The 15,698-nt window shown below is 42.5% G+C and overlaps 1 protein-coding gene across 1 annotated transcript in view; it reads left to right on the top strand.

Moving 5' to 3' along the window:
• tead1a (TEA domain family member 1a) overlaps positions 1–15,448 on the top strand; it is a 36,002-nt gene extending 20,554 nt beyond the window's left edge. Inside the window, exons 4-12 of the mRNA XM_056417480.1 lie at positions 597–659; positions 3,200–3,331; positions 3,559–3,608; positions 4,771–4,832; positions 5,747–5,874; positions 7,530–7,703; positions 10,639–10,779; positions 11,302–11,454; positions 12,399–15,448. Of these exons, the coding sequence (XP_056273455.1) occupies positions 597–659; positions 3,200–3,331; positions 3,559–3,608; positions 4,771–4,832; positions 5,747–5,874; positions 7,530–7,703; positions 10,639–10,779; positions 11,302–11,454; positions 12,399–12,512 (1,017 nt within the window). The 3' untranslated portion in view covers positions 12,513–15,448. The remainder of the gene's footprint in view (positions 1–596; positions 660–3,199; positions 3,332–3,558; positions 3,609–4,770; positions 4,833–5,746; positions 5,875–7,529; positions 7,704–10,638; positions 10,780–11,301; positions 11,455–12,398) is intronic.
• Positions 15,449–15,698: the final 250 nt, after the last annotated feature.

The raw sequence follows: 15,698 nt of genomic DNA, 5'->3' as shown, positions 1-15,698 counted from the left end.
GAGGTCATTCAGAAATATAAGAGGGCTTTTGTGCTTTTTAATGCCGTTGTTGTTGTTGTTCATGGAGGGCTGTTCACACATAACGACATGTCCACCACTTTGTTTCCATGGCAGAACACAAAGGGGCGGCGCCCTCTGTATGTCGTGTAACGTACATCTTAGTTGTTTGGCCCTGTGTTCCCAGGTGTCTTTCTGCTCTCTCAAAAGATGTGCATAGATGGGTCTATTCACTGTTGTCAGGGGAGGAGTGTGTGTGTATGTGTGTGTGCGCGCGCCCTCCAGTGTGGCAGTAGTCCTTTCATAACCATGGCAACTCACTGTTTGGTCCTTCCTCCTCTCTTTTCTACCCTACAACCCCCCCTTCCTTCCTTTTACCCTCTCCTCTTCTCTTCTCTTTTCTTCTCTCCTCTCCTCTCTTCTTTTCTCCTTCCTCTCTCTTCTTGTTCTCCTCTCTCCTCCTCACTGTTTGGTCCTTCCTCCTCTCTTTTCTACCCTCCAACCCCCCCTTCCTTCCTTTTACCCTCTCCTCTCGTCCCCTCTCCTCTCCTCCCGTCCCCTCTCCTCTCCTTTCCTTTCCTTTCCTATCTTTTACTCAGGTATCCAGTCACATCCAGGTTTTAGCCAGAAGAAAATCCAGGGAGTTTCAATCCAAACTAAAGGTAAGGGTCAGGGTTTGGTGTTTCTTTAATGTGAACAAATTCCTCTTGTGCACACAAAGGAAGAGATGTTTTTTTTAAATTAAAATGTTTTTGATTCCCACTTTCTTTTCAATGAATGCACTCATGACCGCTCTGGTTAAACAGAAGGGGAAACATTACCGTTTAAATACCAGACTTTCACCGTGAATAGTTTTAAATGTGGAGCTCTCCTAAGGCCTTGAGAGGCACTGTATCACTAATTGTGCAAATCCCAGCACCATAAAGCATCAAAGCCATCTGAATGGTGTGTGTAACTTTTCCCTGTGGCTGCCACAGTGACGCCAGTATCCTAGGTATCTAATTAAGCCTGTTAAGGTTGTCTCCTCCTCTTCTTCCTGTCTTTCTCTTACATCCACAAATTCATTCATCCGCTCCTCTCCTCTTCGACCCCCCTCCCTCCTTACACTCCCTACTCCCTCCTTTCAGTCTGTTAATCTCCTGCCCTCCACGGTCTCCTCCTCCTCCTCCTTTCTCTCTCTCCGTCTCTCCCCCCTTTTCTTTTTTTTCTTCCACCACTGTTGGTTGTAATTAACTTCATGTAAAGCAACAAAGGAGTGCTTGTTTTCCGAGAAGAGCAGTCGGAACTCCGAGTGGGAACATGCCGAGTGCTGAATTGATGTTTGCCGTCATAAAGTAAATGACGGGTGGTTGATTAAACATGGAGGGAGAGGTTATTTGAAGAGATATGGATTGAACATTTCAGCGTTATTGGTGATGCCGTGTCTGCCGTTTTCTTTAAAATGGTATTGGAAATCACCGGGGCGACATTGGCAAGAGTGCATCAGCATGAAAATGTATCATTATTATGGGATCACAACATTATAATTAACACAGTCGTGTGTAGGGAAAGAAGTACTTGTCACACGTCTTCTTCTTCTTCTTCTTCTTCTTCTTCTTCTTCTTCTTCTTCTTCTTCTTCATTGTTGTCCAAAAACGTATTAAAGACACATTGTTGAGCCTAACTGTTGCTCCTTCATTCATCCTTCATGAATACACACACACACACATACACATACACACACACCCCACCCCATGAACGCCGCCCTGCACCACTTGTGTATTGATCCGCATCTGTAGATAGTACCGGAACAAATGAGCTATTTACTCCCACTTGAGTAACATTAGAATAACATTCGGAATTTACTGAGATTTTTAATAAAAAAATGTAAGCAACACTTTTCTTATTTTCTTTTAGCAATAGATAAATACTGGGTTACTACTAATACTAGGCACTATTTATCTTTAAAATGAATGCATAACTGCCTCTCTGGTTGTTTGAACATGATGTAAGAGTTCAGGTCAAGGATGTTATCAAACCCATATGGCGCCTTGTATTTAATATGAAAATCCAGCATGATTTCCATCTCGGTGCCTCCTATAACGTTATTACTTCCCCTAGGAGGAGAGATTTCTCTCAGTGTCAATTAACTTGAGTGAAGCTGCCAATTAGCGATTCTCCAGCTATTCCAGCGCCTCTAATTCCATTTCATTCGGCTGTTTTTCTGCTCCCAAGGACTCGCGTTACTTCCAGTTCAGACACTACAAGTGTGGCCCGCGTGTTCAAGACCCACTGTAACATCTTCTGTGTGGGGCCTTTTGGTCCCCCCCCCCCCCCTCCCCTCGACCGGTGTGAAACGCGTTTAGCTCGGCTCACCAGTATTGTTGCTATGACTTCCACCCGGGGCCACACACTAGTGCACCACACCCTACACACACACACACACACACACACACACACACACACATACACACACAGACGAGGAGGAGAAGGTGTGTACTCCCTGCCTCCTCTTCCTCGTCGCCGAGCGACCGTTTTAGGGCTAAACAAGGGATTTAGATGTGGAAAAAGCACCATGGGGTGACCGCTCCCTATCGTCTTGATTTCTGCTGCTAATTAGAACAGCGAAAAACAAGGTCAAAGTCTTTAATCCCACGGGAGCCCATTGAGCCACTTCCAGCATGAAAAGGTTAAATTCTGGACGATGGTCGGACAGATGGCAGGACTCGAACCCGGCAGGCTCCGGGTGTCAGGATCGACCCGGCAAAAGCTTTAAAGCCGCATCGCTACCTCAAAAGCTACATGTGCATTGTCTCCTACGTTCTATTAGAATGTCTAAAAGAGTCCGATGTCTCAGTGCACAAATGAGAGCTCCACATTCGCCCGTTTGCACAAATTGCTGCATGTTGATTTTGCGTTATCAGAAAGTAGCAGGAAGCGCCGATCTGATCACGACCCTGCCAGATAATGACAACCATCGTGGATGTTTTTCTTTTTCTCTCTGTTTTTCTTCTCTCTCCATTCAAGGCCTTTGGTTTTCACTATGATTTTAAATTTCATTACTTCGAGAAGATTGGACCTAATTTGGTGCGCTGATAACAGCTTTCACTTTGGTTCAGGTTGTGCCAGGATGTAAAGTGTGTTCATGGGGATTATAATAGTGATGATGATGATGATGATGATGATGGTCATAATGTGTGTGTATGTGTGTTTGCCACGGCAGGACCAGAACGCCAAGGAGAAGGCCCTACAGAGCATCTCCTCCATGTCCTCGGCTCAGATCGTCTCGGCCACCGCCATCCACAGCAAGCTCCTGCCCGGACTAGTACGGAGCAGCTTCCCCAGCAACGCACAGGTAACACACACACATGCACACACACACACACACACACACACACACACACACACACACACACACACACAAACAAACACATACACACTGCATATATCCTCCAAATGGACCACAGGAAACACAGGGACATGAATAATAATACACCTATTTTTTGTGCAATTCAGTGCTACATTTGCTCAGTTTGAAGTCACACATCAATGTGTGTGTGTGTGTGTGTGTGTGTGTTTTAGCTTTGGCAGGGAATGATTCCTGGAGGACAGTCCAGCTCCACCACAGAAGAGTAAGTCACAGTCATATTCAGTTCAATTCAATTCAGTTTATTTTTTATAGCCCATGATCACAAATTACAAATTTGTCTTTGAGGGCTTTACAATCTGTACACATACGACATCCCTGGCCCAGGACCTCACATCGGATCAGGAAAAACTCCCAAAAAAACCTTTTACGGGGGGAAAAAGGGAAGAAACCTTCAGGAGAGCAACAGAGGAGGATCCCTCTCCAAGATGGACAGAAGCAATAGATGCTATGTGTACAGAAGGAATCATTACATAGTTACAACACATTCAATGAGTATGACAGAGTGTATGAATAGTTGGTAGTAGGCATGGACCACGATCCAGACCTCCATGATCCATCAGGCAGGTGGAGGTAGAGAGGAGGAGTGGGCGGGGCATCAGCAGGGCCATGGCATCAGACCCAGCCAGGGACTATGAGATGTGAAGTCACAAAGACTCCGGGGAGGAAGCAGAGTTAGTAATGTGTGATGGAGAGATGAAAATGCATCCATAAGTAGAGAGAGAAGAGGAGATAGGTGCTCAGTGTATCCTAAACGTCTCCCAGCAGCTTATACGCCTATAGCAGCATCTCTAGGGGCTGGACCAGGTGAACCTGATTCAGCCCTAACTATAAGACTATAAAGAGGAAAGTCTTTAGTCTACTTTTAAATGAGGTGATTGTGTCTGCCTTAAAGGTCTTAACTTAAATATAATATTACATGTATAAATAATACAATACATTTTTATTAATACATTTTTATGTTAGTTATGGATTTTCTCATTGTAGTAGAAACCATTGGTGTGATTTTCGCCGATTCACATGATCGATGCCTGGAATCTGTCTTCTGTCTTATTGACGGATAATATTTTGTCCATCACATGCCATATTACCAAATGCAGCGTTTCAAATTAAGTCTAAAAACCTTCCCTTCCTGCCATTCTCTATATCTGACATTGGTGTTTGATCACTAGTGGGGATCATTGTGCAGAATGTAACCCATCAGTGCCAGGTGCTGTTACATGACTATGTGATGATGATGATGATGATGATGATGGTGAGGATGATGGTGAATGTGACCGGCCCTACTGTGTCTCCTCTTCTTCCAGCCTTCTTTTTGTTTCTTTAACGCTCTTCCATCCGCCCGTCTTTTCTGTGTTGTCTCTCAGCATCAAGCCGTTCTCTCAGCAGGCCTATGTCGTGCAGACAGTGGGGACCAACACCATCTCAGGTGAGAATTATCTCCTTTCTGTGAAGCGAACAGGCGGTCCTGTTTTTTTCTTCTTCTTTTTTAAGACTTGTCGGATTCTTGTTGTGAAGAGGTCAACGGAGGAGTGGGTTCAATCTGACTTTCTATCTCCTGTAATCTCTGACAGTTTCTACTCTAAAACCATTAAAGTTGGACTTACACAGAGGATGTATACTTCTTAGCACAATGCACGTTTATTTATTTGGTTATTACTAAAGCATTTAAATATATTCCTCAGTGGGAATTTTGAGCTACGATTGGCAATGTCGGTACTGTAATTTGCTGTAATTTGATTGGTGGGTAGCTTTTTGGTCCACAACTGGACCCCTTGAGAGATGCTAGACCCCCTCCCTCTCCCTTCCATGAGTCAAGATTTAGTTTATTGTCTTATTCTTGTGTGCTTGCATATATATATATATATATATATATATGCAAGCACAATACTATACGTCCTACCCCACAGCAGTTCAATAAGAAGGGATACAAATAATAATAATTAAATGTAATTTATATATATATTCCCAATCCAAAATCATATAAGAAAATAATCGGTAGCAGCAGAGTGCATTAAAGTGCATTTGGAGAAAAAGACTTCATCATTCTGATGGGCTTCGACTGCTTTGGTGCTAAAAGCTGTTTAGTATTTGGGACGAACAAAACACTGGGTGTGCGGCAGCTCCTGATGACTTGTCGGATAAAATGACAGTGACAAGATAACAAATAAAGTACAATTTCAAATATTATTTCAATTGGAAACATGCGCTCGTGTTAGCAGACGGAGCAAAGAGCAACGCTGCTAACGCTGCTAAATTAAATGACATGACGTGATGGCATTGATGTAGTGACACTCTGTGTGTGTGTGTTTGTGTGTGTGTCTGTGTGTGTGTGTTGTCTAGGCTACGAGGCTCCCACCGCAGCCCAAACACACAGAGAGCCAGCATGGCAGGGTCGATCCATCGGCACCACCAAACTACGACTGGTGGAGTTTTCATCTTTCTTGGAGACACAGAGGGACCAGGAGGCAGTGAGTCTGACACACACACACGCACATACACACACACACACACACACACACACACACAAAGCGAGAGAGACATAGTCTACAATAAGCAGTCCCTATTGTCCCATAAACAGAGATGACAGATAACCCCGCTGCAGAGAGCGGCGTTAAAGCCCTTTGTGTGTATCCCGGTATGAATAACCTTTGTAAAGCTCTATCTCTCGCGTCGGCTCAGCCTATCCGTCATCCTGCCACACTCTGGACTGGCCGTCATTTTTCCACCCCGGGCTCACGGACAGCCGGCATTCATCTTGTCGCAATTGTTTGGACAGTTAAAAACCTCGAACCGCTCTGCGCTGACTCTGAAATAGACCGTGATGTCAGAGCTGGAATGGCTGGTCAAGGCAAAATTGCTAGCGGGCTAATTGTAAAACGGGAAAATTCTTTTAAGTTGAAGCTGATCAATGTATTTATTTTATTTGAGCTGAACTCATTTTTAAAGCACAAATCCTTTAGTTTTTCAAATGAAAGATCTGATAAATATGGAAGTAAATTGTTGCTTGTCCTCAGATTCAGAAACACATTATTTCTATACAGGGTTTCATTTGGCCTTCTTTTGAAATCTAAACCTGGTGCATCGTTAATGATGTATGTCATAATTCAAATGTGGCTCTTGCATTTTTATAACTGCTCTCTTTCAAACGGCGACTGTCAACATGACAACAATGAATCAATCAGCCCTGAACATGGGCCTCGTGTTGCAGTTTTGGTCTCAGTTGTCATTGTCAAAGAACAACTTTACATACATTTTGTATATTCCCGAGGTCATAACAATGTGTTTTATATTCTTATTATGAAATCACAGGCAGGAATCTGTATCCGTGCTAGGAGAGCTAGAGTAGATGCTCCATACTGCCACTGGTGGTCAAAATGTCATGGGACTTCTTTAATTATGTAATTTTGAGATGTGGGGGACACAACAATGTTACATCACAACCTCTTGTTTATTGTTTGAAAGAGCAACAAAAAAACCTTTTGTTTTCATTTCTTTCTTTTTTCCCCCTGTGCGGATACAAACGGAAATATTAGTTCCATAGCTCTCACACAAAAGCCACATTTTCCAAAAATCCTCTTTCTATATTCATACTGTAAATATTATCAACTCTAAACAATAACTTTTTAATGTAAAAAGAGAGAAGAAAGTGAGATGTGAGGTCCTGGGACAGGGATGTCGTATGTGTACCTTTGAGGCAAATTTGTAATTTGTCATTTTGGGCGATATAAAATAAACTAAATTGAAATTTAATTAAATACGCAGTGAAAAACAGAATGAGGGCAAAGTCTGTGCATTTTCTGCAGTAACCCTACTGAAATGTGAAATGTAAGGGGAAAGGGGTGTTATTCTTATTCTATAATGAAATACGGATTTAAAGAAAACCTGTGAGAATTTCTGCCAGTGTTATGGTCGAGCGAGCTCAACTGTACGAAGGATTTAAAAATAAAGTGGCCTGAGTATTGATCGATGCTTGTTAGTAAAATACATTGTCAGATGGCAATAACTCATGAATGAATGCCTTGTTGTAAATAAAAAGATTGATTTTCCTTTAATCTGTTTATCCATCCATCTTTCTTTTGATCATCTGTTTTCTTCACGTTCTCTCTCCCTCGCCCCTCTTCAGTACAACAAGCACCTGTTTGTGAACATCAGCCAGAGCAGCCTGAGCTACAGCGACCCCATGCTGGAGTGTGTGGACATCAGACAGATCTACGACAAGTTCCCCGAGAAGAAGGGCGGCCTCAAGGAGCTGTTCGCCAAGGGCCCCCAAAACGCGTTCTACCTGATCAAGTTCTGGGTGAGCAGACAAAAACAAAAACAATTCTCTCGGCAGATAATATGGCCGACATCTTCACATTAAAAATTAAACATGAGAAAAAAATGTTTTTCCTCTGGTCCCCCCCACATTTCTGAGTGATCGTCTCCAAATCCGCTGCACTAAAACAAATCCCAGAGGTCGATGAGTGTATTCTGTCCTTTGCTGTTACTGAGCAAATAAAACTAGAATGTAGCAATATACATTTTGTTTCTTCTTTAAATACCAGCTTCACATCCATCTGAAATAATTTAGCCCTCAGTTCTTATTTGCTTTTTTATGTTTGGTCCTCTACCCTAGTTTTCCTGTATTTTTACACCCAATGCCATGTCTTTGTCTCTACTTACAGATAGTGTGTGCGTGTGTTTGTGTATTTGTGTGTGTGTGTGTGTGTGTGTGTGTGTTCACGCTCTGTCTTTCCACCTGGGATATTGAGGTGGTGGTTGATGAAAGCAAAGTCGCTTTGTTTGAACACCTGCTCACCTTCTGACTCACAGGTTGCTCCGTCTCCACCTGTGTGTGTGTGTGTGTGTGTTTGTGAGAGTGTGTTTCTGTGTGTGTATGTGTCTCTTTACTGTTCGTTCTCAGAGCTGCAGTACACCAAAGGACTTTCAAGAATCCCGGCAACAGTGATGTTGACAGTCGAGTGATTGTGACCATCTCAAACTAATCGGATGGTCTCAAAGGAGCCTCCGATTAATTTAAAAGTGGCCCTTCAAGTGGACGACAAGGCATATTTTTATTATGACCCTCCAGATTGGCCTGGGACCTGTATCACCGGACAGCGTTTTATTTTTACACCTGTCAAACTTTCTTGCTGAGACGTTTTAAAACTTAAGCCCTGCTCTTAAATTGGAAGTCAGTGGCCACATTCCTGACATCTGGCTGCATGTCTCAGGCAAAAACAACAAACAAACACAAGGTTAATATCCTCAGCAGTGAGTTCTTTTATTTCAGTGTAGAACTAGTTCTTCCAAATGGTATGTTTCACTTTTATTGTTGCAGGAAAAACGTATGGAAGCCTAGAGAGACAAATGAGAAGAAACAACAATTATAATTTTTTTATATCTGTGAAAACTGATTTTAATATTCTTTGCGGTGTTAGTTTGCTAACACACATTATATACTTTATGTTTAGAGTCCATGGAGAAATTAAAACTCACCCGGAAGAAAACATAAATGTGTTTATTCCGATGTAGAACATGGTAGCGTGGTGCACAAAAATTAGTGTTACACCTTTTTCCCCTCCTGTTTCACAAATGAAACTAAACTATCATTTTCTTTTTCTTTTCTTTTTTACTCCTGTCCTTACGTCATAAACTCAGCAGAGAAAACCTTTTGGATCAGAATTGTATTTCTCACGTGACTCCAGGGTTTCCAAAGAAAGGTTTTATGGATGTTCTTTTAAGACTGTTAATACTGTGGTTGCGTCCTCAAATCTATTAAAAAGCAGACAGAAAATTATACAAAGTGGACGTGCCTATTAATAATGGTAATAATGACAAATAATAATACATGTTATTTCTATAACGCTTTTTAAAGGTGCTCAAAGGCACTTTAAAAAAAAAGAAACAATAAAAACAAGGCAGAGAGATAACAGCATAGCAGTAATAAACAAAACATACATAAGTAGCATCACAGGTCAAAAGCAGATTTAAATGAGTTTTTAATTGCTGTTTTGAAAGTGTCGAGTGACACAGAATGTCTGAGGGCGAGTTCCAGAGAGATTGAGGGGGGGGGGGGCTATGGAGAAGGCCATGTCCCCCCAGGTAGGAGGGGAAGGAGGGTGGGGGGTGTAAGGAGATTGGTGGGGGAGTGTCGGTGCTGGAAGTCATACAAATATTGAGCTTGATTATCAAAGCGCTGGACTGGGTGTAGCTGTGAGGTTTACAGCAGACGGTGCTTATCGTGCAGGAGAGGACAGAAAGCCAGTGAAGTGGGCTCAGTATACAATGCATGAAGAGGAGGTGAGATGTGCTGGTAGCATGACAACAAAAAAGAGAGAGAGTGTGTGTGTGTGTGTGTGTGTCTGTCATGTCGAGAGGCTTCTCTATGAATTTAATTTAAAAAGCTCTCTGATCTACCACAATGGAGCATGTTTCTGATAATCTGCCACTTTAATAGAACACATTTTGGTGTGTGTGTGGTGTGTGTGTGTGTGTGTGTGTGGTGAGTTCTCCCTGAGAAACACACAGCTCCTTGGAGAACTCATTACAAACGGTACGATCCCCCCTTCCGCTTCTCTCGGCCTGTAATCCAGGTGCAGCGTGTTCAGCGCCGCTCTGATTAAAAGAAGAAAAAACTAATTATATTGTTTCATAACGCTCGTTGTATTTTCCAGTATTTCTGATCTCGGTATCTGCAAAAAAGCCCCGTAATGCATAAACAAAAGCTACAGGAGATTTTTGAACATTGTGAATTTTTGACTCATTTTGAGTGTGGTAAAAAGAAGCCATACAGGGGGGGGGGGGGTCCTCCTTCTGGATGGACGGACATGTACGTAGATGCTGCGCAGAGAAAACCAACCAGTAAACTTATAGATGGCAACATTCTCCAGGATCAGTAACCTCCGTTTCTTGTAATCCACGGACCTTTCTTTTTGGAAAGGTTCCACATTTCCCCGTTGGAAAATAATTCCAATAACAGCTGTCCATTCTCCTCCATTGGGGTTTTCACAAATGTCACAGGCTGATGTCTCCAACAGCCTGGACCAATAAAATCATGCGGTTCTGGTCTCTTGAGCACTCAGGGGTCGGTCCGCTTCAGGACCACACCAGCACACTCACTCTGCCAGCAGAGGGCGCCGTTGGCTCACCCTGACCCACAAAGCGTACAGTTCTTCTTGTGGAGATGTTTTGTAGTGTCATTTATGCCGTAGTCGGTAATGTGTGTTTTCTTTTTGCTCTGCGGTTGCCAGGCCGACCTGACTTACAACGTACAGGATGACCCGGCAGCATTCTACGGGGTCAGCAGCCAATACGAGAGCTCGGAGAACATGACCATCACCTGCTCCACCAAGGTCTGCTCCTTCGGCAAGCAGGTGGTCGAGAAGGTGGAGGTGAGGAGAACTGTGTTTTAGTTATTATTATTGTTTTATTGAGGGAATAAACCTGAAGCCAATTCAGCACAGCTTTGAAGATTTGCTTTTCTGAACTGCCTTTGGCTTCATACAGTTATTTGGTGAAATAAAAACCCAGGTCCAAAAGAAATTGGAAACACTCAAAAAACTGAACTACAAATAAATATTTTTTAAAGAATTGAGATTCATAATGAACGTGCGTTTTGGCATTCCGATCTCTCAGGGAGCAGATGCTTGAAATCAGGTGCACAGAGTCATTTAGTCTAGAAAAGACACCGCAGCCGACACATCCCATGATGCCGCAGGCTTTCTGTTCTAAATTTGCAAAACCAATTTCACATGACTTATGAAGTTGCAACCGTTTTCACCGGATACGCTCACGACTAATAATCTGATCTGGACAGAAATAATCATGTAGTTCCCTTTTTAGTGGTGAGTTATCACATTTTTATTTTAATGTCAGCAACTGACCCTCTCTCTCTCTCTCTCTCTCTCTCTCAGACGGAGTACGCAAGGTTTGAAAACGGGCGCTTCATCTACAGAATCAGTCGCTCTCCGATGTGTGAATACATGATCAACTTCATCCACAAGCTCAAGCACCTGCCGGAGAAGTACATGATGAACAGTGTGCTGGAGAACTTCACTATACTGCTGGTGAGGCACCCAGTCAATGTGCTATAGTATGACTCAGTGTGTGTGTGTGTGTTCTGGAGGCCCTGAGTGGCAAGTAATTCTTCTTTTTAAATTCATTTTGTTAGTCTCAACTAAATCTTTCCATGTTTTGGAAGCTGATTGTTATTATTTCTTTAGTCAGGATCATTCTCTAAAGCAGGGGTCGAGAACCTATGGCTCGCGAGCCAAATATGACTCTTCCGGTGACGGCATATGGCTCGCAGACAATTTTCAGTAAAAAAAAAAAAAATCTCCGCCCGCCCCCTGTAATGTTCTCTATCGCGCCAGATTACAGCAGAAGTAATATCAGGTCCTTTTCTTAAAGACGTCTTTGTTCTTTTATTAAACTAAACGTCTGTTATTGATCGTATCTACACAACAGCATGTCACTCTGTCTCTACGTGTCGCGGTAACACTTCTCGGCTCTCCGTCTCGTGCGTCGCAGAGATCCGATGCCGGCGTGTGCGTGCATCGGAGCGGAGCAAAGAAAAAGTCACCTGCACCCCCACCCCCCCCCGTAGCATCATGTAGCACCAGAAGTCGCATTAAAAGCATATCATATTTAATTTATTATCCGTTAAAAATACTATATGGCTCTCAATGAAATATATTTGGCTTTTATGGCTCTCCCAGTCAAAAAGGCTCCTGACCCCTGCTCTAAAGCGTGTGTGGTTGTAATCCTCATTTCAACCACAAGAGGCTGAAATGCGTGACCCCCCCACATCTAAATAGGATTGAAAGCTGGAAGTCTGTTGTGTCTGAAATGAGTTAGACAAGAAAAACAAACTGTTATTCTCACTTGGCTCTCGGAGCTTTTGTAGTATCTAGATACATGTTCAACGCCTAACTTTAAAAATAATGTCTTTCCCCTCTCTCTCTTACTCTCCTCTCTCTCTCTCTCTCTCTCTCTCTCTCTCCGTGTCCAGGTTGTCAGCAATAGAGACACTCAGGAGATCTTGCTTTGTATGGCGTGTGTGTTTGAGGTGTCCAACAGCGAGCATGGAGCTCAGCACCACATCTATCGACTCTTCAAGGAATAACAGACACAGACACACACACACACACAGACACACACACACACACACACACATATATGGCCTTTTTTGCTTGATGATTACCGGTGACATTGGAGGTAAAGATGTCCAAAAAACTGAATACTACTTAAGTGTCTTTCAGCCAAACAACCCCACTCGGTGAGGAAGGGGAAAAAATGGCTGCCTTTTCACCGCTGCTCACGTAACACCACAACAAGATACGGGGCCTTTTTAAAAATTATTTAACATCAAAATATGATGCAGAATCCTCCTAAACCGGAGAATTTACGTAATCATAACGGCAATCTGAATAGCAGATGGTCATTAGCTGTAAAAATCAACCCGGCTGGCGTTTGTCCTAAAAACTCAGATGGAAATGAAAGTGCTAACTTCGGTCAACAACAAGAGATCTGACGACTTGTCACCTGACAGTGAGAGTCGGGCCCTGTGTCTCATCAATAACCAGAGATGGAACCAACACCACTGCGCTATTATTGTGTGAGCTGAATTCTTGCACACAACATTTGTTTTTATTAAAAAAGAGATTTGTCCCCCTTTTTGTTTTCTTGAAAACAGAAACAAAAGAGAAAAAAACAGTAGCGTAAAGACTTTGGGAAATTGTTTTATCGATAAAAAAACATAGAGACTATATTTTAATTCCAGGAACACAATCAAAAATGTTGATAAGAAAGTAAGAGTGAAATTTAACCATTCAGGTACCGTTTTGTGCAACTATTGATTCTTCATCAAGATTGAATACTTGAAAAAAAAAAAGATACGTGTGTTGAAGCTATAATCCTGAAGGTTGCAGTGCTGCAACCTGATTGGAACCTGGTCCCGGTCGATTGGAACCTGGTCCCGGCTGTTTGGACCATACAGCGGTTTGATTTCATGAAAATCTTAAGGATTATTATAACTTTAAAAATGAAATGTATTGTGGTCGGTCCATTGGAAAGCACTGTGACTCTTTGAAACTAACGTCAATGATCGTGCACGAGTGGGGGCCTGGGGGGGGGGGGGGAGCACAAGTCTAACCTGCTGATCAGGTTTCACTCTGCAACTTTAAACCTTCAATATTCCTGCACCAGCTAACTCCGGATGTAACACGCCCATCCATGCGCACCAATGTGTTCAAGTCTGAAATATGATCATGTCCACGTTTACATGCTCCCCCCCACCCCCAACCAGAAGCCACGGCAACTGGGTTTTTTTCATTTTGAGAGAGGATATGATGTCAGAATGGAAGTTATTTATTAATAAAGGCTCTGGTTCTCAGTGTCTGTGCTAATGATCTGAATCCCATATTTAATAACTGTTCCTAATTTTAATTACACTCTTTTAGCTCATTGCAATTGTGCTAAAGGAGGGTTACTTTTCTTAGAAAACATACAACCGGGACCAGGTTCCTAGTAGACATACAGTCAGCGGCGAATCCTCCGAGAGGATTGTCCCTGTTCTTATTCCTGCACACATTCTTCGCTATTTTACGGCCCACATTTACATGTATTTTCATTTTTCTTTGGTACGTGTGACAGATTGATGTTAAAAACCGCTCGCACGCCGGTACCGACAGGCTCCTCGTTCATAAAACACAACCCAGACCCGTCACTGCTGGAGGAGACCCGTTCTTCTTTTGAGCATTCAGCAATGGAGACCGTGTTTCTGCCGAGGTTTACCAAACCTTAAATGAGCCATCTTTAGTCCCAACTGGCCGGTTGTTCTTAGCGATTCCTGATGTCTGACACTGATAGTTGCCATGGTCCAAAACCACTGTATTCTGTTTGTTTAAAGACTCCTGCGGGTGTCTCTCAGGGTTACAGACGCCTGTCCGACAAAACTAATACAAACCTTTCTTTCAATGCATTCTGTAAAGGAAAAAAAATCGTTTCCAAAAAAAGGCCTTCAACATTCCCAGAATTTTGCCTCCACACTAAAGTGATGAGTTGTTTGCAGGCAGACTTCTAGACCTTCACAGAAGAACTGACAGGTGGCATTTACACGACAGCCCGAAAAGGGGCTGACTTTGCAATAATGACCCTCTGTCCCGGACATTATCTACCCCCTGCTTACCAAAGACGGTTGTCGCGTGACACAAAAGGAAGAAAATTGATTTATGACAAGCTAGAGTAAATTACAAGCTTCTGCCAAAAAGGACTATCAACCTCCAGACATCTGTGGCTCGCAGGGCTACGCTGTAAATCTGTACAGATGTAAGTAAAACAGACAACAAAATAAACAAAAACTAATGGAAGAAGGGTTACAGGTGTGTGTGTGTGTGTGTGTGTGTGTGTGTGTGTGTGTGTGTGTGTGTGTGTGTGTGTGTGTGTGTGTGTATTTTACCTGGTATTGGTGAACCATGTTTTGACTTATTTAATTTTTATTTGACCTAAAATAACATCAGTCCAACACAAGAACTCAACCGTAGGGCTTTCCTGTTAAACGTCCTCTCATCGTAGACATGTTGCCCAGAGGCCGTTCTAAAGGTTCCGAGTCATCGTCGTCCGTGTAGTTAATGTTGTCTCGTACATGCAACGTGGATATTAATCTTCTTTTACGAAGCCACAGAAGTCCTGTCTGTAATCTATTCCGAAATGGCCTTGAATCTTTCGCTCCGGTGCATTTGCACCACACCTGTGTCTGCACTGAGGTTGTTTTTGATACGGTGCTTTATATAAAGGTGACATGACCGTTTATTACAGATGTTGTGTATATCTTTGATATTCTAATGTTTAATTCTATTTTGTGAAGAAAAGAAAACATTTAGGGAATTTTAAAAAGCTAGTAATGGTTGTCTATTGGTACTGCACAGGGTCTGATTTTTGCTTTGTCATTTTCTTTTTTTCCCCCTGATGGCTAAAAGTATGTTAGATATTTTCTAGCTTTGTAGAGACTTTGTACGCATATGCTATTCAGTTTAAATAAATGGTCAGTTCCAAACTGTGTTCTGGGTTTTGGTCTTTACTCATTATTACTTTATGAGCAGTCAAGAGAACCACTTTGGGGTTATCACTAACGCATTGCCTCATATATTTGTTATCATGACCGTGATTACGCATAGATGACAATGGAAAATTACCACATGTAAAATTCACTTCTAAAAAGGCCATTTGATTGTTTTATCAAAACATTTCAAATGGTATACTTATACACACATACACGCACACACAAACAATATGGCAAGAGGTGAATAAA

The sequence above is a fragment of the Pseudoliparis swirei genome, chromosome 6 (genome assembly GCF_029220125.1).
Source record: "Pseudoliparis swirei isolate HS2019 ecotype Mariana Trench chromosome 6, NWPU_hadal_v1, whole genome shotgun sequence".
Classification (NCBI taxonomy): Eukaryota; Metazoa; Chordata; class Actinopteri; order Perciformes; family Liparidae; genus Pseudoliparis; species Pseudoliparis swirei.
The sequence above is the reverse complement of the archived record's forward strand: the minus strand, read 5'-3'. Positions and strand labels throughout refer to the sequence as shown.